Source organism: Chlamydotis macqueenii, chromosome 6, assembly GCF_036417535.1.
Source record: "Chlamydotis macqueenii isolate bChlMac1 chromosome 6, bChlMac1.mat, whole genome shotgun sequence".
In the NCBI taxonomy this organism is placed as follows: Eukaryota; Metazoa; Chordata; class Aves; order Otidiformes; family Otididae; genus Chlamydotis; species Chlamydotis macqueenii.
Window position 1 is genome coordinate 45,073,423 of NC_141561.1, and position 15,226 is coordinate 45,088,648.

The 15,226-nt window shown below is 57.3% G+C and overlaps 2 protein-coding genes across 2 annotated transcripts; one reads left to right on the forward strand and one right to left on the reverse strand.

Annotated features, from left to right (window-relative positions):
• Window positions 1-263: 263 nt before the first annotated feature.
• On the reverse strand, window positions 264-8,094 carry LOC147600376 (ubiquitin carboxyl-terminal hydrolase 36-like). Its single transcript, XM_086751268.1, has 15 exons — window positions 7,866-8,094; window positions 7,573-7,794; window positions 6,720-6,830; window positions 6,340-6,442; window positions 5,629-5,696; window positions 5,124-5,194; window positions 4,628-4,710; window positions 4,197-4,302; window positions 3,756-3,896; window positions 3,348-3,448; window positions 2,923-3,046; window positions 2,473-2,662; window positions 2,247-2,338; window positions 1,746-1,880; window positions 264-329 (listed from the first exon to the last, which is right to left on the reverse strand). The coding sequence occupies exons 1-15, from the start codon at window positions 8,092-8,094 to the stop codon at window positions 264-266; spliced, it is 1,842 nt and encodes a 613-aa protein (XP_086607394.1).
• A 374-nt stretch (window positions 8,095-8,468) lies between these two features.
• LOC147600377 (E3 ubiquitin-protein ligase RBBP6-like) lies at window positions 8,469-11,797 on the forward strand. Its single transcript, XM_086751269.1, has 3 exons — window positions 8,469-8,634; window positions 11,328-11,427; window positions 11,791-11,797. The coding sequence occupies exons 1-3, from the start codon at window positions 8,469-8,471 to the stop codon at window positions 11,795-11,797; spliced, it is 273 nt and encodes a 90-aa protein (XP_086607395.1).
• The last annotated feature ends 3,429 nt before the right edge of the window (window positions 11,798-15,226 follow it).

Below are 15,226 nucleotides of genomic sequence, written 5' to 3' on the forward strand. Positions count from 1 at the left end.
AGATAGAAAAAGAGCAAGTCCTAACGGCTACAGGGCAGTAACAAACACCAAGAAAACGTGATTTAGCCTGGAGACAGTAAAGCTCAACTCTAAAAGGCCAGCTTAGTCTACTTCGCTTCATACTTAGGTGGTGCTTGGAACGGGGTGAAAAATACTTGTCCTGCAATCCTACATACAGGGCTATTTGATCAACACTTCTAGCCAGGTGTCCCAGCAAAATCTGGCACATACCTCTCGCTCTGACCAAGGACAGCGATCGCATTTCAAGCAAAATCATATCGTAACGCTTCTACACTCCGCCTCTCGTCATACGACTCCATGCCATTACTCTAGGAAAGACCCTGACAGCATGACTAAGAGAGAGTCCCGGTTAAAATCTCTCCATGTATCCACAGGAGATACAGAAAGGAGGAAATGAAGACAATTTCTCTCATGTATCTCCTCCCCGGTGCTTTGAGGCAATGCTTACAAGCAGAACAGGGAGACGCAGGAAATCCAGCAGCCACAGCTATTCAGTTTCTAGCCTCCTCACGGCTGCCGGGAGGAGAAGGCTGTCGTTACAGAGAAGCTTTAGCAAAAGCGACGCTTGTTCCTTAACAACTGCTGCCCAGTTATAACTGTCCGTCACCTGTAACCGCTGCCGTATCTGAGCTGGCAACCCACACATGAAACTGCCATCACTGCTGATCTCCTGAACCACCCACTGCATCTGACGACAGAGAGGTGGAGTGGAACTCCTCCTGATCCTTCTAGACAATCTGCTTCTCCTTCACGGAGGAACCGAGAGGAAACGGCCTTAAGCTGCACCAGGGGAGGTTTAGATTGGATATCAGGAAAAATCTCTTCACCAAAGGGTGGTCAGGCACTGGAACCGGCTGCCCGGGGAAGTGGTTGAGTCACCATCCCTGAAGTTGTCCTAAAATAACAGTGTGGAATTTTCCAATCATTTGCTCCAGCAGTATCGGCTAAGTTGTTAAAGGAATCATGTCGGAGGCCGATTTCTATTGGGAAATCAATTTCTACAGCCCTGTTCAGCCAGCAATCAAAAGCCTGGCTTTCCACCTGATCCTTTAATTAGATTTAGTTTTTATATGTAATTATGGTTTGCTCAAAATTATTCATTGTTTAAAGTCCTCCTTTCAATCATGTAGCAGGTTTTTTTTTTTTAAATAATCTTACTGCAAGCACAGAACCCCTTTGTTAAAGCCAAGTCCAATTAAGCCATTTAAAAATTAATTACCACCTGTATTTTCCACAGCTCTCTGCGCATACGTATTCCATTATAAATCAGCTGCTGTATAAGTGATGTGTTACGGCCTCATTTAACAGGTGACAAGTAGTCACCTACTGCATTTCTGTAGAACACTTACCGTTCCCAGCCCGGTCTGGCACCTGAGCAGTGAACTGCAGTGGCTCTCATGGGGTGACCTTTTGGAGTGGGGAGAGGGAAAAGGGAAAAAAAATCCCATTCAGTTTATCTGAAGATTTTTTTATTTAAGAAATTCTGAAGTTCCTGTCACTTACCAGCTGTGGGTATGGGCTGTCCTGGGGGGCCCAGCAGACTCGGCAGTGCTGGCTGTCTCAGTGCAGGAGCCTGACAGCCCTTGTGAATACAAGCAAGAGTTGCAAAATAAGCTCTACTGAAATACAAGACTCGCTGCTTGTGTTGACATAAAACTGAGCTTCTCTTCCAACACACTGCCGACGGACAGCGAGGAAGATGTAGCGAGTTCAGCAGCACTCACCAGAGCAGCAGGAGGGGTAACAGCCAGGAGTGGTGGTGGAGGTGGTGGCAGTGGCGGCGGCTGCTGCTGCGGCTCCCGAATCTGCGCAGAGTGCCTTTTTGTGTAGCCAGTTCCGTTGCTGAAGCTGTTCACAGCCTAGAGGCAGAGAAACATTTACAAAGAGGTGACAGGAAACTTCAGGAGATGTACGAAGAAAGGCCTCCACAGGGTACAACCCCTTGTGTATTCCTGTCCGTGCTATCAGCCCTACAATAAATCAACACACAGAGGTGTGAACAGATGGCACTAAACACCGGTATCAATGACTGGCAACGCAGAGTCTCTGTCTTTGAGGGCCTTCACTGTTAACACCAAACTTGAAAGGGAGGCAATCCTGTTAAACAACAGCGGGACCTGAATTTGCCCCATGGCCTCCACAGCGTCGTGAGCTTCTGTAACAGCAGATCATGTACTTGAGACTTGACACTGCCACAGCCCTGGGGCTGGGGGGGCTCTCCCCACCCACCGCCGGCTTCGCAAGATCCCCAGTGCTGGCTCCACGCTCGCCCCCGACACAAGCCCCAGCTCCGAAGGCATGAGGTGCCTGCCGAAGTCTGCGGGCAGAAGCTCAGGCTCACCTTTTTGGCAGAGAGTGCCGGCTTCTTGGCCCGCGGTGGTGACGCGGTGCTGCTCAGGTCCAGAGCAGCGCTGGCCCACAGGGACCGACTCACATTTGCTGAGGGGGCACTTTGGGGTGCAGCTGGCCTGGTGCCGGGGCCAGCAGGGAGGGGCAGTTTGGGCCACGGGGACTCAGCGGGCCGCTTCAGCGGAGCAGTGCTGTTTGGCAGCTTCGTCCCCATCCCGAACGTGCCGCGGGCCACAGGGCCTCCCACCTCCTCCAGCCCTGGCAGCTTCCTCCCCGGCAGCACGCCTGGTCTCTAGACAGAGAGAGAGAGAGAGAAGTTCAGAGAGGAGAGAGTTGGAGGCAGCCAGGACACAGAGCCACACTGCCCTCCCCATCTCTCCCCAGGCCCACACAGGATCCCTCCTGCAAACCCTCCTCCCTCGCGCCTGCCCCTTCGGAGCAGCGCGCCTGCCTCCCCGCCAAGCTGCAGCCCACCCGCCCGCGCAGAGCAGACGGGGGGCAGCAGCTGCCAGCTCCCGGGAGCGCTGGCCGAGAGCAGCCCTCAGGACTCACCGGGCCCAGCAGCGGGGAAGACACCGTTTTCCTGACCCGACCGCAGACGGCGCCGGTGCGGCCAGGCCGGCCGGAGGCACCTTTGGCCATGGGCCCCTCCGGGCTCTTCTTGGGGCTGGGGATTCTGGCAAAGGCAGAGCAGCGCACGCATTAACTGCGAGGGTTTGCGTGATCGTAATGCTCTCGCCAGAGATGCACGCAACAACAGGAGCCAGGAGCTCCGAGGAGGTGAGGGGCTCTTGCCCTGCACAAGGTCACGGCACGGGGCTGGACCTCTCCCTGCCACCCTCCTCCCAGCCAGCGCGTGCGCACGGGCATGGGGCTACGTGGGCCCAGCTCCTTCCAACAGGCAGGCACGTGCTACCAGCCCTGTCCCAGATGCTGAGAGCAGGGGACAGGGGCCGGGAGACACCGGGCGCTCTCACCTCCGGTAGAACAGCAGGTAGGCCTGCTGGGCCAGGACCACTGAGATGTTGCTGGGGCGGACCAGGTCATCGTCCATTTGGTACCACTGCCCGTTGCTGGCCTGCGGAAGGAGAAGAGAGAAGGGGGTCGGGCTGTGTCCGGGGACCCTCCTGGCCTGAAGAGCAGCAGGAACAGCGCCCGCCAGCAGAGCCCCTCCCCCCAAAACCCACAGGCGGCCCAGGGCAGGCAAGGGGACTCTGCGAGAGCAGACCTCCACGCTTCTGTGGCAGAGCACAGCCTGCACCCCCCACCCACTGCTCCACACCACTCCATCTGCTGAGCACCCTCCTTCCTGTGCCTGACAGGGACCCACCAGCGGCCAGCAGCCCCCAGCCCAGACTGGAGCCAAGAGAGCGCCGCGGGCTCACCTTCACGTGGCAGTAGTAGTGCCCTGACTGGCTGCTGGTCCCAGCGTGCACCAGCACGGCATAGAGCCCATACACAACAGGATCCCCGTTCTCCTGGGACATGTAAGGGCGGACGTTCAGGAGCTGGGGATACGGCACGTTCTGCGGAGAGAGGACACCTTGGGAGCCTGCACAGCAGATGGCTTTCTTGCTACAGCAAGAGCAGCTCAGTGGTCCTACGCGTCCCATCGCTCGAGGGAGGGGGACGCGCTCTCCCCAGGCAGAGGTCACGCTGAGGAAGATGCCATGATGAGCCAAGCTCCCCCCGCACCACACAGCTGGGGAGGGGCTGCAGGACTGCAGCAGAGCTCACGCTGTGCACAGGAACCCCTGCCAGCCTGCCCTGGGCAGCGGGGCCTGGGGCCAGGAGACAGCCCCTCATCAGCGTTGCCAAGCACTCACCTTTGTGATTTTGCCTCCACCAGCAACGCGTTTCAGCTTGAGCACAAGAATGTTGGAGGCTCGGTGGATGGTGACGCCTTCGCTTCCTGACACTTCATGCTTGCACCTGGAGAGGAAGAGCTGGAGCTGTGTTCCACCACCCAGATGATTGCCAGCCCTGGCCAAGCGGCAAACCCCACAGAAACGACCCTGACGACCCCAAGCACAGCTCCAGGGCAGCTGCTCACGGCCACGTCTGCTGGCCCACGTCCTGCTCACGAGGGGAGGGAGCTGAGGAGTGGCGGGCTTCATCGCAGGCTTCAGTGGCCACGTACTTCATGGTGTGGCCATGGAGCAGGTAGAGGAGCCCTCCCGTAGAGCGACAGGCTTTCCACCTGCTTCCCACCAGCACACCCGCGGGCCCCTTCCCGCCCACAGCCCCACACACTCACTTGGCACATGTGTAGGCGTTCTCCCCGCACAGCACAGCCGGCCTCACAAACTGCTCCAGCGCCTGCTCGAGGTTTGCGGCTTGCTGCAAGGACAGAGCAGAGGTCAGGGCACGAGCGGCCTGTCCACACGACAGACCAGCTCCCTGCCGAGACGCTGGCCCCAAGACAGAACCCAGAACATGAGCACAGGGCCACGGACGGCGCCAAACCTGTGAGCCGGCCACCAGCTAGCCGCTGGCCAGCATGCCGCGAGGGACGGCCCCACTGCCCCTCACCACCACAGAGCCCCGGCGGAGGAGTCGTGGCTCACGCTCAGGCAACGGGCGCTGCTCTGCCCGGCACAGAAGGCAGCGCAACAACGGAAGCTGCTTCCCCCTGGCCTGCAGCGTGCCTTGGCACTGGCAGGTGAAGGAGCCTTGAGAGCAGGCACGGGGCAGCTGCAGGAACATCCCCGCGAGAGCAGAGCTCCTCCCCGTCCCCGACCCTGCCGCACTACCTCGATCTCCAGCGTCAGGTCCAGGTACGGGTCATAGGTGTCCGAGACGCCCTTGCACAGCGAGCACTTCACTGCGACAGAAAGAGGAGTGAGCACAGCCTGGCACCACACCTGCACCCGCCACCAGCCCAGCGCAGCGCAGGCAGCTGCAGTATTCCTGCTCTGCGGGTGTGGGCTCTGGGATGGCAGCACCGCGATTCACAGCCTGGCAAGGAGGAAGGCTGGCAATTCCACGGTGCGCTGGGACAGCAAGTGCTGCTGGAAAGCTGGCAACACAGGTTCCTTTGCTGGTGGCAGCGAGCCGGGGACCCGCAGCCAACAGCCTTTTCCATGGCCGCCACAGGGGCCACCACCCACTGCTGCCGCAAGACTGAGCAACTGCAGACACCCAGCTGTGGGGAATTTGCACAGCTCAGCAATCTTCCCAAAGATTTGTACTGCAAGGCTGTCAGGGAAGCAGCAGCGCTGAGAGTCACAGGCCCAGGACCTGGCGGCCAGCACTCACCACGGGACCGCAGGTAGCCGCCAAAGATCTGGTGAACCAGCGTCGTGGCCTGGGTCTGGCGATCCAACCTAGAGACAGCAGCACCAGATCACGCACCACCCCTCCACAACGGCCGCCCCCGCCGGCCACCGCTGTCTTCTCAGCGCAGCTCCCCTGCGCGCTCCGGCCAGCCAAGGGGCTGCAGAGCTGCGGGAGCAGAGGGAAGTCGCAGCCTCTGCCAGGCTGCCCTCCCAGTGCCGGGGCTCACAGGGTGACACCGGGCTCCCACGCGCACCTTCCTCTAGAAGGAGCAGAAACTCCTGGCCGCAGCTCAGAGCTGGGCGCTGCACACAGAGGCCACGCAGGCTGCCCGGGACAGAGGGCCCAGGGGAAAGCTGCTCTCTCGCAGCCACAGAGCTGGGGCTGCCCTAGCAAGCACGCCTGCATTCCTCAACCACTGGGACAGCATCCAAACCCGTAGCAGCCTCAGCATTTGGGGACAGGAGCGCAGCTGTGCTGGGGCAGAGGGGTCAGGAGAAGGGAGAAGGCAGAGCTGTGTCACAGAGGGGCAGAGGGGGGCCATGCACCCCCAGGGCCCCTGGAGGCAGCACCTCCCTCTAGGAGTCCCAAGTGGGGGACACGCTCACCCTACCGTCCCCTCCCACGGGCGCAGGGGACCAGCGAGGGGGCAGCGCAGAAGAGCAGCCGTGGGCCGTCAGAGGCCCCACATACCTGCTAGAGCCATTCAGGCAGGCCTTCTGCATGGCATCAAGGGTGCAACGCAAGAAGTAGTGCGCGTCCCCCTGCATGCCGAACTGGATGTACTGGGCAATCCCTGCAGGAGAGGGAGAAATCAGCCCCAGCACGTGATGCAACAGATGCTGGCCCTCCCTCGGGGCAGGGACTCGGGGTCTGAGCCCCCTCAACCCAAACCACACGACAGACTCATGCCGGCCGCGGAGGAAGCTCCACGCAGCCCCCGGCAGGCTCCGTGAGTCACCTCTGAAGAGCCGTCTGCCAAGACCCGCCCCGATCTCAAAGGTTCTGCTCCCGCCTTAGGCACCGCGCTCCTGCATGGTGACGGGAGGGGAGGGAAGGGCAGCCATCCTTACGCTTGAGGCTCTGGATGACAGACACTGGCTTTATTGCTGTGCCGCTGCTGGAAAAAGCCTGGATTGTGTGCTTCTCCATAACACACAGCATGCAAAAGCCTCTTCGCTGGCCTGCAGCAGGAGAGAAGACAGGACGTCGGGACAAACTCCGGAGAGATGGAGGCAGGACAGGGGGCAGGGGACCTCCGGTCCAACACAGCTCAGCCGCGCTCAGTTTTCCCTAGGAGCTCTGTGCTCCAGTGCAGCTCGGGGGCATCCCGGGTGCACAGGGACCACCACACGCCACCCCAGCTGGCGCAGCCCGAGTCACAGTACCAGCCAGCGCAACCCCCCAGACGAGACACTGTCCACGTGGACGGAAAACAGGTCACAGGGATGCGCTGGAGGAGCCCAGCGCTCGGCCCTGAGGGGCAGATCCCAGCAGAGCCCTACGCACAGGGCTGCGAGCCCCGCGTGCTCCCCTTGGGCACAGCTGGGAGCGGTGCCCGCCGGACTCCCTTTCAAAGCCCCCCAGCAACAGCAGCTGCTGCCTGCACGCAGCCTTGGGCCCTGCCCTCACGCGCTCCCCGCAGGCAGGGGCTGTGTGGGACCCCCAGCTCAGCCCCCAGGAAGCCAGCAGACCCCCTTGGACCCATCTCAGTCCTGGCTACGCCCAGCTGAGACAAAGCCTCCCCGGACACAAGGATGACCTCTGGACGGAGAAACAGGCAGGAGGGAGCAGAGCAGGCACATCCCGACACCCGCACGGCCCTGGCCAGAGCCACGCACAGAGGTGCTGAGCGCAGCGCCGGGAGCAGGACAGGCGGGCACTCCTCCTCCCCTGCCGCCCGCCGAGCCGGGCCTCCCCACTCACAGGTCTGGCTGTGCTCCCTGGAGAGCAGGTAGTTGGCGAGCGGCGGCGTGTGGGTCAGGCACTGCAGGCCGGCGTTGAGGAAGCAGGTGTTCCCCACGTTGTGCAGCCCGGCGCCGACTGGGTACATCTGCTCCCACTTCATGGAGAGGCGCTCCGCAGGGAAGAGCACCTTCTGGGGTCCAGGGATGCCATCTCCCACGCTCCCCGACTCACGGCCGCTGCCTGCGGGGAGAGGGGCGGTGAGCCGCAGGGCTGCGAGCGCGGGGAGGCTCCCCCTCGCCCTCTCTGCCTACCCTGCTTGCCGGGCAGACCCTCCTCGGGGCCGCGCTGGCCGTCAGCGGCCTCAGCCTGGGGGCCGAGCAGCGGGTACTTGCCCCGCAGCTGCTCCCATGGGCAGGAGGAGCCGCGGCTGGCAGGCTCCCACTCCATCTCCTGCAGCTTCTCCAAGGAGGCAGCCAGCAGCCCACCCAGCTCCCCCTCCTCGCCCGCCTCCCTGCGGCCCAGCTTCAGCGCCTCCTCCATCTTCCTCCCGGTCAGGGTGATCCAGTCCAGTGGCCCTGGCTGCACAGCCAGCAGACAGGTGACCGGGCGTGGCCGGACTGTTCTGTTTGGTTCCGCTCGTGGCGCCAGGCAGCGTCTTGTCGGGGCAACAGAACGTGGCCTAGAACCACCGCTGGCCCAGCCCCTCTGCTTGGTGCCCCTAAAGCCCTGGCGGAACGCTGAGGCCGGGGCACCGCAGTCGCCGTAGCCACCAAACACACCGGCCTGGCAGCGCTGTGTGCCAGACAGGGAGCGGAGGCCGAGCCGGGGCTGCGTGCCCCAACTCAGAGCAGAGCCCACGGCCCTGTGTGCTGCGGTAGGCGCCGCTGCCGAGGACACACCGCCTTGCCCTCACCATGTCCTGCCTGCACTATAAGTTCTCCTCCAGCCTCAAGTACCACACGCTCATCTTCAACGGCCTGCACATCTCCCTGCGCGACCTCAAGCGCCAGATCATGGCCCGGGAGAAGCTGAAGGTGCCCAACAGCGACCTGCAGATCACCAACGCCCAGACCAAAGAAGGTGCGTGGGGGCGGCGGGCGCGGGGTGGGAAGCGACAATGGGATTCGCCCTCCATCCCTAGCTGGGACTTGTGCTGGGAGCCCCACAGAGCTGTTCCTTCCTCGCGGCTCTTCTGACAACCACCGCCAGAGCTGTGTTTCAGCCACACAGCCAGGCTACAAGTGCCCGCGCTTCATGTGCGACGTGGAGAGCTCACTAAGGTTTTGCTTTCCGGGAATTCTTCAGGGAAAATGATACGGAAATGTGGGAGGATATCTGATAAGAACAGGCTTGCCAGATTTCTTTGAAATCTGCTGGAGGAAGCTGAACGGGATGGCAATGGAACAGGTGGCTGGCTTGAAGAAAAACAGCGGGTTTGGTCACTTAACTTTGCCTTCAACTTCTTGTACGCCGCGGCACTGGAAAACTGGTTCTGTGGCTGTTGCAGAAACTGCTCCCCAGCAACATTTTGGGTCAAGAGTGCAGCTCTGAGTTGGAATCTCAGCAGAGCCCTTAAAGCCATCGTGCACTTGAGTGTTGGCTGCCTCTGAAGGACAGTTTGGCATTTCTTGTTAATAGAACTGCTGCTGTACACCAGGGACACTGCCACGCAGATGCTATGGAGCATCAGTTCATCATTCATTTCTAACCGTGGGTGGTTTTTTCCCTGATAGTGCACGGTAACGGTGTCGGGCCGGTACTGAAGTTTTGCGGCAGAACATTTATGGTGAATATAAGCAAGAAGGATTCTTAGAGAAGTCATAAATTCATTTAAATCTGCTCAATGGTGCTTGATTCTTGGAGCTGATAATGGGTTTGTATTACTTAGTATGATGTTTCCGTTTGGTGATCTGCCATCTTGAGGAGCTTGAATGTGATTGGAGACTTTGGGATGGGATTTTCAGAAATAATGAGACTTGTAAATTGTTTTCACTCCTTGAACATTATTTTTTTTCCTTTAGTTCTCTGGCACCCTTACAACAGTCTTTTCTTTAGAATGTGCTCTAGAGTTTTTTTTCCTCTTCCTGATTTTTGTGTTTAAACTTAAACAGAATCGTATGTTCGCTGCAGGAAGTGTAAGTTCAGTGGCTGGACATAAAGCTCGCTGTTGATCGACAGTGAAACCATTTTCAGGAGAATGTTTGTGAGGAGACTCAACAGCACAGTATTAGGGGTCTCAGGAGGCCAGTGGATGCCATGACATATGTAGGTGGGGACACATTTCAGAAGGCTTTGGTTTTCCTGTGGTGTTGAATAAAACTGTCAAGAGCTTTTGAAAAATGTCTGATTTGCTTTAAGGGCTTTTCTGCAGAAGGGTCTCTGAATTTTGTCTTTATTTGCTAAGGTACTTTCAGCTTCACAAACGCAAGCAGGCTGAATGGCCAGCTGGCTGACACCACTCCTGTAACAGCTGGGTCTGTCTCAAACGGAGCCTTAAAACCAGAATGTTGGATGCTCATAGCCCGCGACGGAGCCCAATGATTCGCTCCAAAAGAAGAAATGTTTTGAAATGGGGCAAAGAGGTAGATTCTGTTATAGCAGGTGAGGAACAGAAGGTCAAGTTTCAGAACAAAAGTTGATGCTCATCAGTATGTTACCCCATCAAGTGTTCCTCCAACAGACTTCGCACCAGTTGTCCAAGGTGTGTTGCATTGTTTCTGTACGTAATCAGCCTGCAGAGAAGAAAAAGTCTCTGCTTCACTGGGTTCTGTTAAGTGTGGTGCTGCCTAAGGGTGAAGTTGAATCTGCTTTGTACTTTACAGAGCATCCCTGCTGTTTAACAGCGGCAAGATCCTCCTCTAGGCAGGGTGTGTTGCATGAGTGTCAAATGTTAAAGTTGGTCTGTTAGTGACACAGATGCTTCCGGAAGCTTTCATAAGGGTGTTTTCATGGGAAAACGCAAAAATCCCCCAGTGGTTTTCAGGGCCAAGCTAGGGAATACATTTCAGTGTAACAGGTCTGTGTGCCAAACTGTTGGTCTGTGTGCATAACGGTGACTTTCAGGTTTTCTTAATCAGCTGCAGATGCCTAAACTCACCTTCAGAAGAGGAAGGGAAAATCTAGACCAGGATCTTCTGCCTAAATGGGATGTTTGGCGCTCTTACATGTGGACATCAAGTATGGTTTTTGTGTCACTTTGTCTGTGCAGGAGTCCTGACTAAATGTGGAAACGATCTCGGAAAGAGCAAAGTGACACTTGAGTGAAGATGGCCTGCTTGTTCAGAGAACTCGAACCCTTTCCAGCTCAGTCACTGTTGCTTTCCATAATGGCAACCTAGTGACAGAAGCAATGCTAAGGTAAGCTCAAAGCAAGCGGGGTTTTAAGAGCCAGTGGGAAGAATGGTATGATGGACTCGTGTTAAGACACTAGGAAGGCAAAATGGACAAAGGCAAATGGGCAAAAGCAACTTCAGCTAGATCAGGAAAGAACCTCATGCACTGGCAGACTCTCCTTTAGTGACCTTTCAGACCATGTTGCTGTTGGCATTCAAACTCTTTTGAAAGAATCAAACAGAAATCGCTGCTTGTGTTTGATTCTCAAACCTGCAGATTTCTTGAGATGTCCTGTTAGTGTGTTGAGACGATAAAAGCGGGATCTTACATATAACATTTGGCTTTTCAATCTGTACAGGGATCCTCTGAATGCTACGGAATCGCGTATTAATGTACATTCTTACAAATTGACTGATTTTTTATTTCTGTATTGCTTTCAGAATACACAGATGATGATGCCTTGATTCCGAAGAACTGCTCGGTAATTGTGAGACGAATCCCTGCTGGAGGAGTTAAAGCTCCCAGCAAAACCTCTGTCCCGTGAGTGTCCCTAAAGCATTGTATTCTTTGGTAGCGGGTGCAGTCTGTTCACTTTTTCCTGGATATTGGCGTACAGAGGCATTCAGATTTCTCTTTCCTGTTAAAGCTGCTGTTAATTTTTGTTGTGATGGGGTAGGTTCGATGTCCCAAAGCAGACGGACATTTTTAAGCCTGCTGGGACAGTATGTTTGTCACAGGACTCCTAAATCACACCAGATCCTAGGAACTGCTGTCAGGTGACATTTCTACTCCTGTTTTCAGCCCATACAGCAGATGTAACACATTTGGTATTTTTGGCGCTGCCATGGCTAAATATGGTCAGGTGACTGATCTTTTTGCGCTAAGTACACTTGCCCTTCGCAGTGTCTAGGCCATCACTGTTCTTTCTTAGAAACTCAGTTCTGTATCTGGTGCCTGTTTGTAACACCAGGGATCTACAGCTTGGCTACAGTTACCTTCCTGGTTTGATGGCTGGTTATTTAAGAACAGGACACTGTAGCACAGATTTCCTGGTTTTGATACTTAGAGAGCAGAGGCAAAATACCTGAGGACTTCCTCTTGCCCTGTTGTGTTCTGTCCCTGGAAGTCTTGGAATAATTTGTGACAGAGTAGAATTGGGATGTTTGTGGTTGTTTTTAGTGGCACTGGATGTTCCAGGAGAGAACAGTTTATGTATATGAATAAATTCCCACATTCGCTGGGCTATCAGAACATAAGGTGCTGATGCTGAGGCTTTATAATCTGTCAAACGGCCACTTTATTGGCTCTGAGAGCTCGCCTCACGTGTGGGCAATCCTCTAACCACCCTCTCACGCTACCCTTTCCCCATCACGGCACTCCTCCATCTCTACGCGTGTTTCATGGCACCTCAGGTGGTCCCCACACCCACTCGCCCTGCACAACCCTTAGCTACCTTCCATTTTTCCCTTGAGCGTGGCAACTTCCTCCTCCAGCGTCTTCTGCTGTTTCTTGGCCTCCAGCAGCTTCTCCTCCAGAGCCAAAATTGTCTCCGATTGCTGCTTGCTTTGCTCTTCATATTTCACTATTTCCTCCTGCAGTAGCCACTTCTCCGACTCTTCCTCCTGCACAACGGTCTCCAGCTGCTCTTCCAGCAGGAGGGGAAGACGGGAGGACGGGAAGACACAAATCACTGAAAACTGACAGCAGCTCTGCTCGACCCAGCCCCCTACATACCAAGGCAAAGGCTGTCCTGGCGCCTTCCTCCTCCGACTCCGAGGCTCCTGCGCTCAGGCACGATGACCTTACCTTTCCCTTGGGAACACGCGTCCTGCAGCTGCCTCCAGCCCGGACCGTGGATCCGCAGGATCCTGCCCCGTGCCCACCGCCGCCCTACCTGCTCCTTGGCCTGCTCCAGGTCGGCTCTCAGCACCTCCTCCTTGCGCCCCACGGCCTTCAGCTGCAGAGCTTGCCTGGCGCGGTATTGTTTCAGCGTCTTCTCAGCCTGCAAGCCAAGAGCATTTGCACATCAAAGCCAGACCAGTCAAACGTGCCAGAAGCGCTTCTACCCAGACTATCTCGTGCCCACCCCTCCCTGCCCTCCGCCGCATACCCCACAGCCGGACCCTTACCTTGGCTTTCTCGGCCAGCTGCCCTCGCATGGTCTTCTGTTCCGCGCGATACTTCTGCACCTCCCCCTGCAGCCGCTCCATGTCGCGTTCCAGCTCCTTGATGCGCTGCAAGAGTCCCAGGACAGCGCAGGCTCTCACCAGAGGAGCTCGGCACTGCCTCTCCAGAGGGTTTCTCCCACCAAGCCCTACATTTTCCCCATCTGGCCCATTTCCTTTAGCCCAGAGCTTTTTCCTCTCAACGTTTTCTGCAGTCAGATTGGTTTTCGAGTGGTTTGCACTCTTATTTCGGACACCATTCTCCTGCATTGCAGTGCGGTGTTACGATTTCTACTGGAGCTGACATTCCTCCGGCTCCCTCTGCACATTAGGCGCCTTCTATTACAGGAGTCGGAGGCAAAGCACCTCCCTCAAAATGCCCGGTCGCTTTTTCTCTCAACGATGCATTCCCACGCCCGCTGATCGCCCTTAGCGCTCCATCGCCCCAAACGCTGTGCGACTCACATTTCGGCACGGAGTCAATTCTTGCTCTCTGAGCTCCTGCTTCACTTCCTCTCTAATTCTAGAGCACTAGAATGAACGGCGCCCAAGGAAGAAAAAAGAAGACATCAGGGCAGGCAGACACCGTCATTCCTGCAGGAACTGTCGACCCGCACTTCGGTGCCCCAGCCCTGCTACGTGCTCCGATGATGGAGTGCCCGCCATGGGGCCGACAAGGCACAGAGACCACGAGAGTGCCCGCACCTGGAAATGCCCCTTTTTAAGGCACTGCCTGGCTGAGGGAAGGACAAACACCCACAGGGAGTACCCACTGACAGAGCTAAACTCCTCCGGCATCAGAAAGACTACGACACGGATGGGGGGAAAGGATCCAAGGCAACAATCGCCAATTACAAACATCCACGGCCACCCGACCGTGATGGCGACAGACATCTCCAGGATACTCGGCGCTGTATCAGACTGTGCCTTTCAGCTCTGCGCTCCAGGGTATCGGGGATTCAGAGTCCCCCCCGAGCGCCTCGCACCAGCTCCCGCCTCCCTCTGGCTCTTCCCGCATCCACGGAGCGGAGGAAACCCACCCAGGGATGCTCGGGGACGCGCTCTCTGCCTTGAAATGAGTGCTGCGGGACAAGTGCCACCAGCCACCCAGCAGGATGTGTCACTGGGATGCCTGGTCCCCCTCCGCACATGGCAGCTCAAGCGCTCGTACACATCAACCCTTTCCCACCGGTTAACGGGCTCATTTGCAGCACAGCTCTTCTCCAGAGCGCTCCTCGGGGAGGATGCTCGGCCAGGTCCAGGCTGGCAGGTGCGGTGACCCCTACCTGCAGCCCTGGGGGCCCCAGGCAGCTTTTCCATTGCTGCAAATCCACAGCCATTCACTCTGTTCTCCCAACACGCTGCGCCCGCTCTGCGCTTACCATGCAGCTCTGCCAGTTAGGGAGGGAGCTGCTAATACGGAAAACAACAGCCGGCTGCACAGCCCGCTTTCTTTAGGAGAAAAACCAGGCTGGGCTGCAGGGAGTACCCACAAAGACGAGTTTTCCATGGGAAAGAATCTCAGCAGGAGCGCTTGGCACCTATAACCAGCTGTGCTCACCGAAATCCAGGGCACACAGCACCTGCTTGCCCAACACACAGCGGGATTCAGCTGGGGCAGGCCACGCAGCTCCGTGGGCATCGCATGGCCCCCAGACCCACCCGCTGACCCGTCGCCGCTCCGTCCCAGTGGTGCTGCGCCCAGGAGCCTCAGGTTACAAGGGGAACCCCGACACACCCAGCTGCTGGGCTCCTTTACAGAGAGACGCCAGGCCCTTCTTCCCCTCCTGGCTTCACACCTCACTCCAGACACGAGACTGACATTTCCTGAGCCCCCCCCATCTGGGATGATCACCTTGGCAGACACGACTGCTAGCTGCTTGTCCTTCTCTCTGTTTTCCTCTTTCACCTTCTCAGCATCTTGTCTGAGTTGCAGCATCTTCTGCTCCTTCTCAGCCACCTCCCTTAGCAGCCTGCTCACTAGACCTGAGGAGAAAACCGCTCCGGTGACAGGCTACCCTAGGTCCCTGGCACAGGACCACCCTCCCTCTTTGACAACCGTCCCCCTTGGACAGCGGATTCAGCTTTTGGCATGCCACGCTGCCCATCGCTCCGTGACAGCATCGCTACCAAGCTCCGCGGGGCCTTGTGGCACACACTCCTGGGAGGCTGAG